Source organism: Zalophus californianus, chromosome 14, assembly GCF_009762305.2.
Source record: "Zalophus californianus isolate mZalCal1 chromosome 14, mZalCal1.pri.v2, whole genome shotgun sequence".
NCBI classification, from domain to species: domain Eukaryota; kingdom Metazoa; phylum Chordata; class Mammalia; order Carnivora; family Otariidae; genus Zalophus; species Zalophus californianus.
The window spans coordinates 46731180-46749862 of record NC_045608.1 but is presented as its reverse complement, the minus strand read 5'-3'; the positions used below and the strand labels follow the sequence as shown (position 1 = coordinate 46749862).

At 39.7% G+C, this 18683-nt stretch overlaps 1 protein-coding gene across 11 annotated transcripts in view; it reads left to right on the top strand.

The window, feature by feature from the left end:
- Window positions 1-18683, top strand: part of OSBPL1A (oxysterol binding protein like 1A) — a 223603-nt gene that overhangs the window by 191552 nt on the left and 13368 nt on the right. For all 11 annotated transcript variants that reach the window (XM_027576566.2, XM_027576564.2, XM_027576565.2 and 8 more), the window contains 4 exons: window positions 2170-2245; window positions 16224-16358; window positions 17350-17447; window positions 18192-18374. In XM_027576566.2, coding sequence (XP_027432367.1) covers window positions 2170-2245; window positions 16224-16358; window positions 17350-17447; window positions 18192-18374 — 492 coding nt within the window. The remainder of the gene's footprint in view (window positions 1-2169; window positions 2246-16223; window positions 16359-17349; window positions 17448-18191; window positions 18375-18683) is intronic.

The following is an 18683-nucleotide window of genomic DNA, read 5'->3' as shown; positions in this document are numbered from 1 at the left end:
TGAGATTGCACCTGCCTTTTTGGCAGCCTTGTCGTGCTGTTGACTCAGATTACAGTCAACAACCCTGAGGTCTTGTACTGTGCTACAGCTTCCACATTGTATACTGGTCCTGAAGGCCAGTGTTTCTCTTGCTGCTTTTGATCAGCTTATTGCACACGGTGTGATCTGAAGGAGTTCGTTTCTGCGTGTCTTCCACAAGAAATACCTGGGCTCTGTGATGGCCCATTACCCTTCACAATCCCTTTTACCTCTGCTTTCTGGTTGTGTTCTAGAATAGATAATGTTGCAGATAATCCAGCCTCCAGATGAATGAGTAACTACTACAGTTTCATAAAACATCATGAGATACGTGGATAAAAATGAATGTGGAATATTTCCAGGTGGGATTCTTGGCTGGGAATCCTGTAATGATTTCTAAATTGAAAATTAAAAAAAAAAAAAAAAACACAAAAAACCTTGGATGTCTTTTATCTTCTTGCTTCCAGAATATTTCTTGTTCTTCTTGCCTTTAATCCAAATAGTAATACATACCTGTACACTCAGTGTAAGCATTGGTTGGGAGGAATTACAGCCCCTCTTTCCGTCTTCACAAAGCTTATTTCAGGCTCAAGCTTCTAGCATCTGTTCTATTTCTGGCTTTTTCATAGACAAAAGATAGAAAATATAGTTGACCCCTGAACAGTATACCTCCCAGGGAGTAGAAAACCCATGTGTAATTTTTGACCCCTCAAAAACTTAACTGCTAATAGCTTACTGTTGACTTAGAAGCCTTACCAATAACATAAACCATCAATTAACACGTATTTTGTGTGTCATAGGTATTTTATACAATATCTTACAGTAAAGTGAGCTAAAAATGTTATTTAGAAAATCATAAGAGAAAATATATTTACTGTGCTGTATTTATAAAAAACCCACATACGAGTGGACTGGTGCAGTTCAAACACATGTTGTTCGGGGGTCAACTGTACACGTCTCTAAAACTGCATTGTACATGCAAATGGTAGATAATGGCAGGGAGTCTGTCCCTCGGTTCCCTTGTTCATGTCACAGAGATTCATAGTCCTGGATTGTGGAGAATGTGATTTAAATACCATCTGTGGCTACTTATCCAGCAGACTGGTTAGATGACAGATCTGCCAAATGAGCAGTGTGTGTTTCCAAAAAAGAAAAATATCAGAAGAATTTACCATGGAGGATTTAAAAAATGTTATTTATTTGAAAACCATATTAACTTCTATAATTCAAATTAATTAGTTTATAGAGTAAAAGTTCTTTAGAAGATAAGTATTTTGCTTACTATTTTCTTTAGTATTTTAGTTGCATAGGTATATTTTAAATGGCAACTGCTACGCCAACATCCCTTGCCATAACCTATCTTAACAGTATTTCAGAAAGTTGGTCCGGGCACCTCTCACTGGTCCCCCTGGTAGTGCTGTGATTGTGATTTGTGCAAGTGGGGTTGGCTTCTGGCCAGCCAGGCCTGGCTTCAGGATGCCTGAGCCCCTGATGGGCTGCCTATCCAGGCCACAGAGCCTTTGCCGCGGACATCCACCATCCTCCTGGCTGCCTCCAAACCCCTGCAGAGGCTTTGAAAATGCTCCTTCTGTAGATGCCAAATATTGTTCAATGTGTGTGTCTTTGGGGAAGTACTAGTGTATAATGCCGGGCTTAAATTTTGCTCTGGCTTTGTAGTTCGTTTGCATTTTTCCATTTAGTTTCTTAAAAACCTTACAAGAGGCCCTGTGATGGCATTTTGTTTACATTATTTAGCAGCTAGAGTGAAATAATATATGAAGGATCAAGATAAGGATAGGTGTGTCGTGAGCCCAATGACAGAGTTACCTTCGGTGCGCCAGCACACGGAAGGACCCCAGACCTCTGAGGAGGTGCAGACAGCTGGACACCAATGGGGAGGACTTCGGGCCGGTAGGATCAGAATAACACCGAAGACATAGTGCCAGGGCACCTGCTGTGACACTTGTCAACGACCAGCACAGCAGTGAGCAGGGGTTCGACCCCAGACGGACCCTGTCTGTCCACAACCGAGAACGTTTTTGTGGTGTCTATACCCATATGCCTGTGGTGGTCATATTCATGGTGATAGCTTTTCTTTCCTAGTGCCAATGGCATTAAAATTAACCGTTTGTTTTTCTTTTCTTCCTTCAGAACAAGCTTGCCTTCCCCTATGTTTTCCAGAAATGACTTCAGCATCTGGAGCATCCTGAGAAAATGTATTGGAATGGTAAATTAACTCTCATTTTTATAATACAACATTAAGCAGATACACGTTTCCCTGTATATTCTTTGGAAGGGAATCTTCACTTTGGCGTATGCGTGATGTACAACAAAGTTTATGGAAACTTGTGAGAATCAGAAATTGGGAAAAGTCTCAGGTCTGCCTGACAGAATTTGAACCACTCTTTATGCCATTTTAATAGGACTTTAATGTGACTTTTCACTCTAAAAAAAAAACCGGATAAGAAAATGCTCTTTTCTTGCTGTCATACCACATTTGCATTTCCCTGTAAAATTACCCAGAAATTCTCTCAGAAAGCACAGATTCACCAAAGTGTGGAAGGTAGTAATTTCATGTGCACTTCTTTGTATGAGCTAGTTGTTTTGTACTTTGAGTTTTAAGTGTGATGTATTAGATACTTAGAATGTGTCACTCCTTAGCTGTGCAGGTAGATTTGATTTGCGGGGAGGCAGCAAATGGCAAAATTTACCATTCCATAAATCCTTAGGTTCTCTTTAAAACAGTAGTCCCCAGCACCACCCTGACATCAGTTAGGCTAGAATTCTGAGTAAAGTTATCTTAATTCTTCCAGCACGACCTTTGACCAACTAGAATGATGAAAATTTTAAAACACGTGAGTCCTAAGCTGCTAAAGAATCTGCCTCGACATTACCTTTTGTAATTTTGCAGTTTAATGTGCATCCTGGGAGTCCTCCAAGAACTTTCCCTGCACCAAGAAGTATAGTCACTTTCTTTTCATTCTGTGCTTGAAATCCTTGCAACTTGTGATGTGCCCACTTTGGCATTTTCCTAATGTCCCTGTTCTCTGCATGGGGTTTTCTCATCTGAGACTTTCCAAGTGTGACTTCCAAGAAGCTAATCCCAGAAACATTCATTTTAAACAAGTATTTTCTGATTCTACCATGTGGAGAGTAATTCAGCTAAGCTCTATAGCCAGATAATGGGATTTATCCCAGCCTTGCTGCTTCCTGTCTTTGAGATTCCAGGGAAGCTACCTTGCCACCCTGGATAGGGTTTCCTCCTGTGTAAAGTTAGGAGACTAATTTGTACCTAATAGGTGTATTGAGAGATAAATAACATAACTTATGTAAAGTGTCTAGGAAGTCCCTGGTTTAGCATAATGCTCAATATTATTAGCAGCAGTTAATCCCATTTGAGAATCAGAGCACCTGCTTCTAATCCTATTTTGATTATATTAAGATTCATCAGGACAAACCAAATGTATATATTCTCAAGTAAGATGTTAATTATACATATTACTGTTTTTGGATCTGAAATTTTCCAGACAGAAAATTAGTATTTGTATTCTACAGTGTCAAGTATTTCTCAAACCCTTAGTAAACATATTTACCATTATGATTTATATGCAAATAGGCATATATGTCTGTGTTTAAAATTAAAACCAGTTTTACAAAGGAATATTCATCATTATAACAAATGATATTTCCCATTCTGTTAAATTAATGCTGATTCCAACTCACCGTATTGATTACACAGTCTCTAAGGAATGAAACTCTCCCTGTAGAATCGGTACCACATCTGTCAAAGACTATTGGGTCAGCAGCATTTATATGCAAACATCAGATGTGGTTGAGTCTTTTTGGACATCATGGAAAATAAGTTTTCTGTATTTGTCTAGCTCGAGTCTGTCTGCTACCATCTCCTTTCTCACAAGTGTCAGATTGAGTGGTGAGGTCATGAATTTGTTCAGGCTAGTGACCAGCGGTTGTCTAGTTTATATCTAAAGCAAGCATTCTGTCTAGATGGAGAATAACCATTCTTTTAAGAGACAGGACACAATGTTCTGTTGGATCCTACCTGTCACACTTTGAAAGATACTCTGTTTCTCTAGAAGAATGGTTTTACTTTTATTTTTTAGGTGCAGAACTATTTGTAAATAAAGATTCTCTATTGAGTTTTTAAGATAACCATTCTTAGAGGAACATTTATTAATGTGGATTGAAAGGAAATTAGTGTTTGGAAGCACTGTTCTTCAGGCACTGTCATAGGATCCCCCTCTCATAGGCAATAGAAACAATCAAAAGGTTTAAGTGTTGGCCAACAATAGAGATTTAAAGTACAATGTATCTTGAGAGAGAAATGCAAGTATCATTGCTAGAATAAATTTTTAAAAGTAATTTTTGGTATTGACTCCTCCAACATTGGCCTCCTTCCACCTTCCAAAAGAAAATAGTCCAAAACTTAAAAAATGTAATATCCATAGCTTTTTGCACTGAAGTTCAAAGCGAAGGCATTTTTTTAAAAATCCTGCATTGCATTTCTGTGATTCTGTTACACTTAATCCATACACTGGAGTTCCTTTCTCTGTGGGTAAATCTCGGTTACAAAAGCCATGTACTACGTTTCTTTCAGCCAAGTCTTCCCCAGAGCTTCACATTCCCAGTTTCTCAATTTTATAATAATAAGTCTTAAAAGTAGCGGAGGATATTTGGTATCAAACCATAGCTTTTCATGATGTCTCTGTCAAGTTGAGGAGCATACCAAATAAGAGTAGAGAGCATCTGCACTGAACTGGGGTCCAGTCCCAGCTTTTTAAAAAAAGAATTCCTCTTATGATGATATAGTTTTATGGTATAGTGTCGTTATTACAGGCCATGGTTTTGGGGCCCCTGGCCGGCTCAGTCAGTGGAGCATGCAACTCTTGATATCTTGGGTTGTGAGTTCGAGCCCCACTTTGGGTGTAGAGATCACATAAAAATAAAAATCTTTAAAACAACAAAATACCTGGCTTTTTATGAACTCATGAGAGATGCTTATCTGTCAGGTATGGTCTAGGTATAATTTGTCTTAATCAGGAAGGAAAGTCAAAGTATCTTCTCCAGACATTTGCCGTCCTGGACTGCCGTGCCCTGCAGCGCCTTCCCCAGCCAGACTTGCTTTGACCCCATCCTCCACTTCCACATATGGACACATTTTGCTCTGCTTCTTTCTAAAAAGAATATGGAGACTTATATTTGCAAAACTAATGACATCCTTCCTTTTTTCTTCCAATCTGTTTTTGACAGGATTGTGTTACCAAATGTTGGATTATACTACATGAAATGAATACTTTACATGACTGATATTTAATTCTAAATCTTTTACAAAACAGATTCCCAGCTCAGAATTAATAAATACTGATACTGGCTAGAGGTTTGAAACCTTTCTTACTTACTCCCATTGTCCTTTTGTTGAAGGGCTCGAATCTCATAATCCCATTGTCCTGTGCTTCCCCTGTTTTTTTCGTCCTCTTCTCTCCCATCCCCTTTAGGATTTTTCGGTGGGACTCACCCAGAGGTTAGGTCATGGGTGTTCACACTTAATGACTTTTGGAACCAGGGCCAGCACCAGGATGAGGCAAGTGAGGTATGTAGGCACAAAAGTGGAGGAGGCATTTGTGCTCATGGCTTTGCTGGTGCCAACCCTGTGTTTGCTAAATATCCTGGAGTCCTAGAATATTAGTATTGGATTATTATCAGAGATGAAAAGTTCTGATGTATTTATAAAAACTGAACTTTTAAAGTGAAAATGTTATATCACTCTTTTAAAAATGTCCAGTGGAACCAAAGACTATGGAAATTTGAATGCAAGAGTAAGCTCTTCTTTAAGAGTTGAAAAGTTTATAGGTCCATTTGCTCCTTTAACTCATATTTCCATTCTGTATTTCTTACGGAATATTATCCTTAACTTTTTTTTATCTTTGAAGGTCTTTTACTGATTATTCTATCATACTTTGCTATCACAAAAATACATACAAAAATAAAAATTTGACAGCATATATCCTATGACCATAAGATTTTAAGAATAAAAGTTTCTCTGCATCAAGTTATTCTTACAAGTATTAATATATGAGTGATCAAAATAACAAGCATTGCAAAATTTATGAAAATATTAACATAAAAGGTAAAATGGTATTCATAAAATGGATTTTTTCAGTTGGGTTTAGATATCTGAGAATGTCCCTTATTGCTAGAGTGTGACAGGATTTTCAGTAATGATTGTTATTTTTTAATAGATTCAAGAATTAAGAAAATTTGCTCATATTAATAGGCAGATGGGAGTAGGAGTTTGGTGGGTTTTTTTGTTGTTGTTGTTTTAACATCTAGCAATATCATTCAGTTCTTTGACCCTTTCCCAACTGTACCAAAATTCAGATAACATATATTATCAAAAATATTTTTTTATGATCCATAAGTTGACAACTCAATTAGGACTTCTTCAGTGTTACTAAAAACAAAAATTTTAAAAACTTTAACTTGTGAAAGATCTTGTTAGCCTCCTTTGGAGTCCTAGGTGTTTTGGTCTCTGGGAAACGTAAATGTAGCCAGAGAAGCTTTCCCAGGGCTTGCAATTCTTGCCTCACGAAGCTCTTTCCTCTCACTCACCTATACCTTGTAATAGAAGGGGGTAAGAAAATGGAAATATTTTTCGCTGAAACACACACAACCTGTGTCAGTATAGTAACTTTTGATAAAATGCTTTTATCTTACCGTGAGCTTTAAAACGTTTCCCTCAAAACCACAGATTTAGCTCATTCATTTGATGCAGGGTGCCTGCCACACAACCATAGAGCCAGACCATAGTCAGACACACCTCACGTCAACTGTCAGGAGTGTGATGTCATTTTGGGGGTCAGATAAACATGTTAGTATATGTCACTGTGGCACCTGTCCCATTCTTGAATTCTAAATCTAAGATCAATACAGACCTAGATAAAATTTGGAGCTTTACCACAGCTGGTACATTATAAACACTGCCTTGAGAGACGGGGAACAGAAACAGCAAAGTAGTTAAACAAAACCTAGCATCTTTACCACCTCACTTGGCAGTGATCTGAAGTCAGAATACCCCAATATGGGAGAAATGGCTAGAAGTTCCGATTTCTAATGTCAGGTCTTTGCCTTAACTGAAACAGAGAAAGTCCTAGAGCCCTCCTTCAGATTAGTGAATGGGGCCTCAGTTAAAAGAGGCTTCACTGATTCCAGTACTGTACTACTAACTCTCCCTTCATTTGGCGCCCTGCAGAGTTTTACATTTCAAAGCAAGAATACTATACTATGATTCAGGATGGTGTGAGGTGTCCCCCCCGCCGCCCAACACACACACACACACACACAACCCACTCCCCACCCCCACTCCTCATCGCAGAAGGGTAGTTGTAAAGGGGAAGTGGGAAAAGAGAAACAGCATGACATCCAGTGCAGGTGTCTGCTTGGGCCTGCCAGTTATTAGGTAAGAGTGCCTGTGGAGGCTGAGCATCTGGAAATTGGCCCCCTTAAAGCAGCCCCGCCCATGTGGCTACTAGACAGTCTTTGTGACTGCACCTTGAGTGAATACAGAGTAAAGACGGAGATCCAGTCCCAGCTTCAGCCAGTGCGTCTGTCGTCCTTCCATGCTCCTATCTAGTAGTTGTCCAGCCAAGTCTGAAAAGATTCAGCTCCTAGACAGTATCTTTCTGTTTATCTTTTTCCTCATGCTTTTCTTGTCCTTTTCTTTGTTTTTACCATTGGTTTGCACCAAGGTGTGCAAAGTGTGGTTCAGCTCATACACAAGCACACACCCCTCTCCTGCTCCATAGTTCCTTCATTTTTGGCTGGGTTACCTTCCACTTGTTCCCGTGTTGTGTTCCCCTTGCACTGGTCTGTGAGAGCTGAGGAACAGTGCTGTAACCAACAGTGAAAGGCATGAGGGCAGCAGGCTTTTTTCAAACTGCTCATCCAGATGGTCCCAAGATTCTTGTGAGTTCTTCGTGTGACTGCTTTGGGCATAATCAGTGGTATTCAGACAGCAAGAACCTCTCCTGCAAGATAAACTGTTAGATGGTAGACATCTTAGGGAATGAGGGGACTGAGCAGCAGAAGATGTGAAAAAGACCTTTGACCCTCCAAAGTCCTTAGAGGTAAGAACGATGAATTTTTACACCCTTGGTAGCGATGGGAGGTGTGCAGGGTTTGGTGGGGGGGGGGGTTGTGGAGGAAGGATCCAGTACCAACTTTCATCTTGCCGAAGGCACATCCAAGGAACAGAGCCAGGACTGCCGCTAGCACTTGACCATCACTGAAGAGTCTAGAAACCCACTTAGTGCTTGGGTTACACTCCTGGGTGAGGGCTCTGCCTGCAAGCTGGCTGCTTGGGCAAATGAGCAGATGGATTTAGCCTAAGACCTAAGTTAAGTTTCTCTGGGTAACCCAGGTCTTAAATATTTGCACATTTGGGTGTTACAGTGGTTAGACTTTACATATATAAAATGTTTTTCCATTTCAGTTGGGATCAAACTTGGCCTTGCCTTCAGGTTGTGTATGTAGTGCTCAAGTGATAAAGCAGCCTTCTCTCTCTCTCTTTTAATTCTCAGTTTGTCAGCGGATGAGAAATTGCAATTAAGAGTTTCTTCAGTTTCATCATTGGTTGCTATTAATTTGCATGGATAAATTTAAACTTTGTTTTTAGCTGGGTCACAGGGTGGAACTGCCTGGCATAAATATTTAATTTTTCCAGCTGACTGATGCTCCCAGCGGTAAAAGTAGTCCAGCTAATGTTTCTTCCTGAAACTTGACCCTCATAAGGTGCATTGTTTCTTTTTCTGTTATTGGAATCTACACAGTACTAATTAGTTGTATACAATATCTAGAGAGTCCAATACCAGACTGTATTATATTGGAAGTAAAAATGGTGTCACTATACATTTCCAAGACAGAACGAAATATAGTTTGTGTCACTTGGGTTTTTCATTACATATCTAGGGAACTGTAGATTTTAACAATTAAAATTATTGTAAGGTTACTTTAAAATAATTCAACTAATAGAGGCAATAAAGTTGTAAGTCCATTGCTTTTTATGCTCTTTTAAAATAGCTTTTTATACTCTTCTGAGAGGGTGAGGGTGTTATCTTAGACTGGATTTATGTGTATATGTTCTCTGGGATCTGGATCTCTTTCTTTCCTCCTTACTCCTCCTCTGTTAGTTGGCCCAGATGTGTGCCTTTACAGTTCCTTGAATGCATACATTCTGAGTTACTAAAAGAAGTAGGAAGGTGTTTAAATTATTCTGGATTACAACATTGGATTTAAAGAAGCTTATTTAGGAATTTTAGGGGCTTTTCAAATGATTAAAAATAATCTGCCCATTGAATTGATGATAAACCATGTCCTTCGTGCTTTGCTCTCCAGTTTACAGCACACCCTCTTTCACTGACTCAACTAACTCCTGTAGAGTCCGGCCAGCTGGTGTTGAGCAGCCAGTGGCCAGTAGACCCTTGGCCATCCCATCCTTGCCTGGATATTTTCCCTGGGAAGATATATGTGAAGAGATGCAGTGCACCTAGCGTTGCTTTCGAGATGAAAGATTAAGTTCCTAGGCCAGGACTCTCTCATCTGCTGTAACTAGGCACAGGCAAAAATGCTGTCACCCCTAGCACATCTACTGCCTCAGGGAGTATTTTGTCCTTCTAGTGCTGTTTGGGGGAAAGAAAAAAAAAAAATCCAGAAACAAGCTTAGCGGTAAAGTTCTTCATTGCTGTAATGGAAGTTTCACCCTGCTGTTGTACATGATAAAGTGAAACGTAGAGAACAAGAACAGCATGGTGTGGGCCACATACTAGTCAAAGGGTAGGGCTTGCGTCATCCCCCCGGTGAGCCCCTGCTGTCTTGGTGACTGGATGGAGCAGCCAGGCAGCAGAGAGCCTTCCCATGGGACGGCGGCCATCTGTCCTGGCTGGGGCTCCAGAAGTGTCCTCTCCTTTACCCCCTCACCCTTGAAAGCCCGAACTCAGAAGCCAGGAAGCGCCTGGGCGGCTCAGTCGGCTAAGCCTCCAACTCTTGATTTTGGCTCAGGTCATGATCTCGGGGTCATGAGATTGAGCCCTGTGTCGGGCTCTGCGCTGGGCGTGGAGTCTGCTTCAGATTCTCTCCCTCTCCTCTTCCCCCTGCTTACATGCGCTCTTTCTTTCTAAAATAAATAAAATGTTAAAAAAAGAAACACTTGGAAGCCAGGCTGCCTCCCGAGTAGCTCTTCTGCAGCTCAGCCTCCCAGGTGACCGGGCAGACTGTCCTGATCTTCGAGGCCCCCTTGCCCCTCCAAATCTTGGAGGGCCGGGCGCGCTCGCGTGTGTTCTGAATGATAATAGCTAACATTTATTGCTCACTTACTGTATGCCTGCTACCATTCTAAGTGCCATATATGAATTAACCTTTACAAGCCCTGTGAGGTACACAGTGAAATCCGCATTTGGGGAGAGGTGAGGGACTGACTCGTGGTGACACAAGCATGAGTCGGCACGGGGCCTTTGATCTCAGAGCCCATTCATAAAATGTACCATCTTCACCATTTCTAAGCGTGCAGTTCAGTAGAGTTCATGCATTCACTTTGTTGTGCAGCAGTCCCCACCATCCACCCAACCTTTTCATCGTGCAGAAGTGACATTTCGTACCCAGTGTCACCAGGAGCTCCCCGTTCCCCGCCCCCAGCCCCCGGCAGCCACCATGCTGCTTTCTGTTCAGAACTCACTCTTCGAACCACTTTAGTGTCCCTGGAACTTAGGACTGGACTAACCTGAGCATATTTTGTTGCTCTTCTTTTTCCCTTCTGCCACTTAGACTTCGTTTCTCTCTTGTACATTTTATGATTAGCATGTCAGTGTGTGTGTTGTAAGGTGGTCCAGTTTCTGCGGGGCAAGCTTGTTAGCTTCCTTTTGCCAGGCTGAAAGTATTAGACTTTAAAATAAATCTCCTGTTTTACTCCTGATTAAAAGAGCAAAACGTGTTCATTTTAGGAAGCTTAGAGAATACAGAAAAACAAGACAATTAAGATCACCTGTACTACCCACTCCTCGAGGCAACAACTGTTAATTTGTTGGTGCTGTGACCTGGCATTTGTTTCTAGATCTATAAAACCTATTTTTGAACATGTTGCTTTGTAACCTACCTTTTCCCACGTTTTGCCGTGTGAACTGTTTTACATCATTAAAAAGAGGGTTTGACTTCAAGGAGCCTTGTATTCCAGTGAAAGAGTCAGGAAAGTCTAGTGCATTGTGATAAATGCCTGAATAGGCATAAAGTCAGTGGGCACGGGGACTGCAGAGGAGCATGTCGGGTAGGGGCACCTGCAGTGTGGTGGAGTCTAAGATACTCTCCCTCCCCCCAGGAACTGTATTACTGTAGAGTTAGCAAGATGAGCTGACATAGCAAGCAGGCAGTCTCATACGTGATCAAGAGCTAAATTGTGAGATCTAGGTTCTGGTCCTCCAGGAGTTGGAAGAACTGAGAAATCAATGAGCCCTAGAATGGTTGAAGAGGAGAGACTTGCGCTGGGCCTTGAAATATGGGTAAGATGTACAAGAGTTAAGGGAAGAGAACAGGGCATTCCAGGCCAGAGTTGACCCTGCCAGGTCTTTTAACCTAGTCCCTAAAACAGTGCCTGGCACCTAGTAGATGCTAAATGAAATTTCAAAGGTATTTTGGAAAAATTTAATTTCTAATGCATATTCTGTACTGCAAGTTTGTGTAGAAGGGATTTTCTTTGAGGTATAGCTGACAAAATTGTAAGATATTTAAAGTATTCATCATGGTGATTGGATATGGTATACATTGTGAAAGGATCCCCTTGAGTTAATTAACACATCAGTCACCTCAGTACTTTTTCTGTGTGAGAACATTTAAGTTCTACCCTTAGCAAATTTCATTTATGCAAAACAGTGTTATCAACTATAGTTGCCATGTTATACATTAGATCTTCAGCTCTTACTCATCTTATAACTAAAAGATTGTACTGTTTTACCAATCTCTCCCTATATTGCCTACCCCCAGCCCCTGGCAACCACCTCCCTACTGTGTTTCTATGAGTTTGCCCTTTATTGTATTTTTCTTTTGTTTTTGTTGTTTTTTTTCCACATATTAGTGATACTGTGGAGTATTTGTCTTTCTGTCTGGCTTATTTCACTTAGCATAATGCCCTCTAGGTTCATCCATGTTGTCACAAATGGCAAGATTTTTTTCTTTTGTAAGGCCAAATAATATTCCTGTGTGTGTGTGTGTGTGTGTGTGTGTGTGTGTGTGTGTGTGTGTGTGTGTGTGATGACCCCAGTAATCACATTTTCTTGATCCATTTATCTTTTGATGGACACTTAGCTTGTTTCCATATTGGCTATTATAAATACTTCTCTAATGAACATGGGAGTGCAGATGTCTTTTCAAGTTAGGGTTTTCATTTCTTTGGGTAAATATTAAGAAGTGGAATTCCTGGGTCATATGGCAGTTCCATTTTTAAGTTCTTGGGGAGCCTCCACTGTGCTTTTCATAGTGTCCGTACCACTTTACATTCCCACCAGTGGTGCATAAGGGTTGCCTTTTCTCCACATCATTGCCAGCCATTCCTCTCTTTTATAGACGTAAAACAGGTGTGCTGTGGTATCTCATTGTAGTTTTGATTTGCATTTCCCTGATGATTAGTCATGTTGGGCACCTTTCATGTATCTACTGGCTATTTGAATGTGATCTTTGGAAAAATGTTTATTCAGTTCCACTGCCCATTTTTTAATCTTTTTTTTCTATTGAGTTGGAAGAGTTTATATATATAGAGAGAGAGAGAGAAGATAGTAACCTCTTATCAGATACATGATTTGTAAATATGCAGTTTTTGCATCTGTTGAGATGATCATATGATATTAATCATTCATTTTGTTAGTGTGGTGTAGCACCTTGATTTGTGGTGTTGAACCATCCTGCATCCCAGGAATAAATCCCACATGATCATGCTGTATGATCCTTTTAATGTACTTTTGTGCTTGGTTTGCTAATATTTTGTTAAGGTATTTTGTATCTGTGCTCATCAGAGATACTGATCTATGATTTTCTTTTCATTGTGGTGTCCTTGTTTGGTTTTGGTATCAGGATAATGCTGACTTCATAAAATGTGTTTGAAAGTGTTTCCTCTATTTTTTTTAAAAGAGTTTGAGAAGTACAGTCTGGCAGAATTTACCGGTGAAGTCATGTGGTCCTGGATTTTTGTTGGCTGGCCTTTGGTTACTGCTTCAATGTCCTTACTGATAATTTGTTCACATTTTCTCTTTCGTCATGATTCAGTCTTCATAGGTTATATATTTCTAGGAATTTATTGATTTCTTCTAGGTTTTCTCATTTGTGTTGGCATGTAATTAGTAGTTTTTTATGAGGCTCTTTTTTTCTTTTTTTCCCCCACAGATTTATTTATTTATTTTAGAAAGAGTATGAGCAGGGGGAGGAGCAGAGGGAGAGGGAGAGAGAGAACCTCAAGCAGACTCCCCGTTGAGCATGAGCCCAGTGTGGGGCAGGAACTCATGACTCCGAGATCATGACCTGAGCTGAAATCAAGAGTTAGATGTGTGACCGACTGAGCCACCCAGGCATCCCTCCATGTATTTTTTTTTTAATTGAACTGTAGTTGATACCTAATGTTAACATTGGTTTTAGGTGTACAACATAGTGAGCCAACAAGTCTATATATTATGCTATGCTCACCACAAGTGTAGCTGTGATCTCTCACCATACAGTGCTATTATATTGATATATTGCCTTTGTTGTACCTTTTACCCCCATGACTTACTCATTCCTAACTGGAAGCCTCTGTCTCCCACTCTCCTTCACCCATTTTACCTATATGATCCTCTCTATTCTTAGGGTATCAGTTATAATGTCTCTCCATTTACAATTTTTGAGTCTTCTCTTTTTCTTGGTGAGTCTAGTTAAAGGTTTGTCTACTTATCTTTTCAAAAGACCCAGATCTTAGTTTCATTGATCTTTTCTATTGTCTTTTTAGTCTCTGTTTCGTTTATTTCCCTCTGATCTTTGTCATGTCCTTTCTTCCAGTAACTTTCAGCTTAGTTCTTTTTCTAGTTCCTTAAAGTATAAGGTCAGGCTTTTTATGTGAGATCTTTCTTGTTTGTTAATGTAGGCATTTATTGCTATGAACTTCTCTCTTAGAATTGCTTCTGCTGTATCCCATGAGTTTTGGCATGTTGTATTTCCATTTTCATTTGTCTCAAGATATTTATTGGTTTTCCCTTTGATTTCTTCTTTGACCCGTTTGTTCTGTAGTGTGTTTTAAATCTCGCGTATTTGTAAATTTTTCCGTTTCTTTCTTGTAGTTAATTTTTCTTTTAACGTTTTATTTATTTGTCAGAGAGAGAGAGCACAAGCACGGGGAGCAGCAGGCAGAGGGAGAGGGAGAAGCAGGCTCCCCGCTGAGCAAGGAGCCCGATGCGGGGCTCGATCCCAGGACCCCAGGATCATGACCTGAGCTGGAGGCAGACGCTTAACCCACTGAGCCCTCTGGGCATCCCTCTTGTAATTCATTTCTAATATCCTACTCTTTTGATTAGAAAAGTTCCTTGATATCATTTGAATCTTCTTAAATTTATTGAGACTTATTTGTGCCTAATGTATAATCTGTCCTGGAGAATGTTCCGTGTGCATTTGGAAAGAATGTGTATTTTGCTACTGTTCAGTGGAATGAAGGTTCTGTTAATGCCTCTTGGGTCTGTGGTCTAACATATCATTTAAGTCCATTGTTTCCTTGTCTATCTGGATGGCCTATCCATTGTTAAATGTAAATATAGAAGTCCCCTACTTTTATTGTATTGCTCTGTAAGTACATAGCAGTGCAGCCCCAACTGTTGATGCTGCTTTGTCTCTGGGGAAAGGAGCATTTTCACGTTTTTACTTATTGTTAAATTTTATATGTAGAGTTACGTATTCCTCTATTAGTGTTTTGTTTTGTCTTGTTTTATTAAAATAGGGAAGGTATTTTTTAGGAGAAGGAGGAGAGCCTGAGACATCACAGTAAGAAACTTTGGTAGTCCAAGTTTTCTGACCCGGGACCCAACAGTGAATTTCTGGAGTTAATGAGATCTCAAAGATACATAGTGCAGCCTTCTTTTCTTTATCCCTTTCTAGGTTCCTCTTCTCCCTGGTCTCCCCATTGAGACAGCAATAATCCTATTATTTCTTTTAATTAGGTTGAGCTGCTACATGGCTGTGTATTCTGCAATATTTTATGGTAATGAATGAGCTTAATTTTTTTAATGCACTCCAGTTGTATTTTTGTGAAGGTTACATTATTTTTAATTACAGATCAATAAGAATGTGGATGTTGAGGGGGGAAAAGTCAGAGGTAAGACAGGTGGCATTCAAGCCTTGGGAATGTTCACCTGACCCATGTAGGTTTAGTCAGCAGACTTTATTAAAGACCTGATATCCAAAGGAAAGGTAAATAATGGTAGGTGGAAGGTTGGGAAGATCATCAGAATATTCTAGAGAATACCAAAATAAATTTCTTGCCTAGTGAAATTTTTAAAGACCTAATGATGCCGTTGTTTGCTGGCAGGGTAGGGTAAACAGAGTTGAAAATTCAAGTCAGAGACCACCCACCTCACCCCCCGACCAATTGTTACATTATGTTTGGAAGTCTGTTGTGATTGTGTCATTCTAGCAGACAGAATTTAAAACCTCTTCTATAAAATGCATTATAGCCTTCTAGTACCGAGTCCACAAAGTATAGATTTGAGTGCTCAGGAAACCTCAGTGTTGTTCAAAAACAGTCTGAGATTTCTTTTGGAAAATTAGCACAAAAATGGCATATCACTGATCATTACCTCACTGTGAAGATTTTTGGGTTTTTTGTCTGCACCACCTTTCTATCCCATTTCCTCATTCTGTCTAAGGCAGACTTATTAATACTCATCATCTAATGCTCACCAGATTGTGGGCTCCTCGAAGTCAAGGAGAATGTTTGGGTAGTCTTTGTGTTTCCTTCCATGCCTAGAACAACATACTCCATATTGTTAGGTGCTCTGGAAAGATTTGTGAAATTGAACTAACTAAATTTCATGGACTGTGGTTTTCTATTACTTCCTTCCCAGGAACATGTTAGGTATATATGGCAGCAGGTAAGTTTGCCTATAGGACATCACCATTTCCATTTTCTTGTGAAATAGGAACTGTCCAAGATCACCATGCCAGTTATATTTAATGAGCCTTTGAGCTTCCTGCAGCGACTCACTGAATATATGGAGCATACATACCTCATCCACAAGGCCAGTTCATTCTCTGATTCTGTGGAAAGAATGCAGGTATGTGTCAAACTAGCACAGAAAGGGCGTGAGTCTTAGAGACATCTCTGCCATCTCCACCTCCAAAACACATACACAGAATTTCTGTTAAATCCAATGTGAGTTTGGGAAATGTTATTAAAATTAGAGTGTTTGGAGTATCCTCTGTGTTCCCTCCCCTTGCCATCCTCTAGCCAGAGTGCCACCATGGTGGAAAGACCAGTGACAATCGCAAGAGAAGCAGAAGGTGGTCCGTAACCAAATCTGGATGTTAGTGAGCTGTTTCTGAGTCTCCATTTTAGAAAGTAGCATGGTGTTGGGGGAAACAGCTCAACTTTTCTTCTTTCAGACTTTCTTAGACTGTTCCCAAGAAGGAACGAACACACACATACACACATAAATACGTATATTTCTGCTTATGTATGTAAGAAATGTACACACTGTTACTGGCTTAAACAAAAGACAACAAGGAATTGCACTTCTTAATTTTGTTCTGGGTAGAAGATGCTTCCATGGTGTGTATGGGTGGGTTAGTTGCAGGCGGAGCAAAGTAGACACACTGTTCTCCTTCAGACAAAGCCATGGCATTCTTAATGGAATCTTTCTGTTCTTTCATTTATATCAGTCAGCTTTCCCCAACCTTATGGGACTTGATACCAATGTTCACTCATGTCTCTTTTTCCCTATCCTAAAAATGTACTTTTTAGAAATTTTAAGAGAATTAAAAGTAATTTGGGATTTAAGAGTTTTTTAAAAGTTCTTGAGAGAATTTGTAGCACTCTTAGGGTGTTATAAAAACCATATGGTTTGGAATGACTAGAGCAAGAGACTCAGTAATTTTCATTTTGAATGCCCACACTGGCATATTAAGTTGCTAGAGCTGTATTAAAAATCCAAAGTAATTAAACTCCTCAAAATAATTTTGTAAATGACTGTCTTTGCAAAACTTCCAGTCCTACAAGAACGGGGAGCAAGCTAGGCTCTTTGTAACCTGTGATGCTCTGCCCCACAGTGTGTAGCTGCGTTTGCTGTGTCTGCTGTAGCTTCGCAGTGGGAACGCACTGGAAAGCCTTTCAACCCACTTCTGGGAGAGACCTATGAATTAGTTCGGTAAAGATCTTTCACTTTTTGAGATGGGTTTTGTATGATTTATATAGCTTTTCAGAGGAAGAGGGGGAAAAAATTATATATATATATATATATTTTTTTTTTTAACATTACCAACATTTTGCATTACTGGAGCAAGTTAAGAGTTTTGATGTTTGTTCTTAGAGACTGTGTCAGAAATGTGGAAACATACATGTAATTCACCATTATGAAAAATAATTACAAGGATTTCAATATTTCTGATCATGTGGGATTAGTAATTCTTTTCTCCTTCTGTAGATCATAAGATATGATTGGAGTTTTTTTTAACGCCTATTTAATATATACTAACATAAATGTATACTGTTGGCATAAAGGCAATGAATGCGTCTACAGGTACAATTCTGTATGCCTACTGTAGCCTGCTTCTTTACCCACAATTAGGGAATTCATTTGGCTGTAGTTTTTCTGAATCTTCCATTTCACCTCTGCACAAGTTTTGATATCATTTGTATTGTAGATGTTTGAAAGAGCAGGGACACATTGGATTCCTCTATCTTAATATCAGCGGAATAAGTTTTAAATTTGCATGGCTAATGTCAATTCAGGTTGCCCAAGGTCACGTGCCTGTTCTTTGATCTGTTCAAGTAGCTAGAACCAGTTTAATACTTTAACATCGCCTTTTGACTGAAATGACAGTAATGTACACATTGTATGGTAAGAGTTAATTATAATGCCTTTTTTTTTTTTTTTTTTTTAAATCTTAAGAGATGACCTTGGTTTCAGACTCATCTCTGAGCAGGTCAGCCATCACCCACCCATTAGTGCATTTCATGCTGAAGGATTAAACAATGATTTCATCTTTCATGGCTCAATCTACCCCAAACTAAAGTTCTGGGGCAAGAGTGTGGAAGCAGAACCCAAAGGAACCATCACTTTGGAGCTCCTTGAGTGAGTTGATATCAAGCCGTTAAACTCTTTCCATGTATGCCTATTCATAAGTATATAGACTTGCATACAGACCTAACAGTGTTGTTCAAAAGCTGGAGAAAAAGAAACAGCTTTTATACGGTGTAAATGATCTACCTTTCTGTAAAAGAATTGAGAAGCACTGCAATAGCTCTTGTTTATCAATTTAGGTATGTATGAAAAATTGAACTTGATGTTTGACTATGGTGTTTGGATCTATTTTAAGATAGAATGGAGTCAGTTACTCCATGATAGTTCTTAAGAATTGCTTTCTATACATCAAGGCATTGT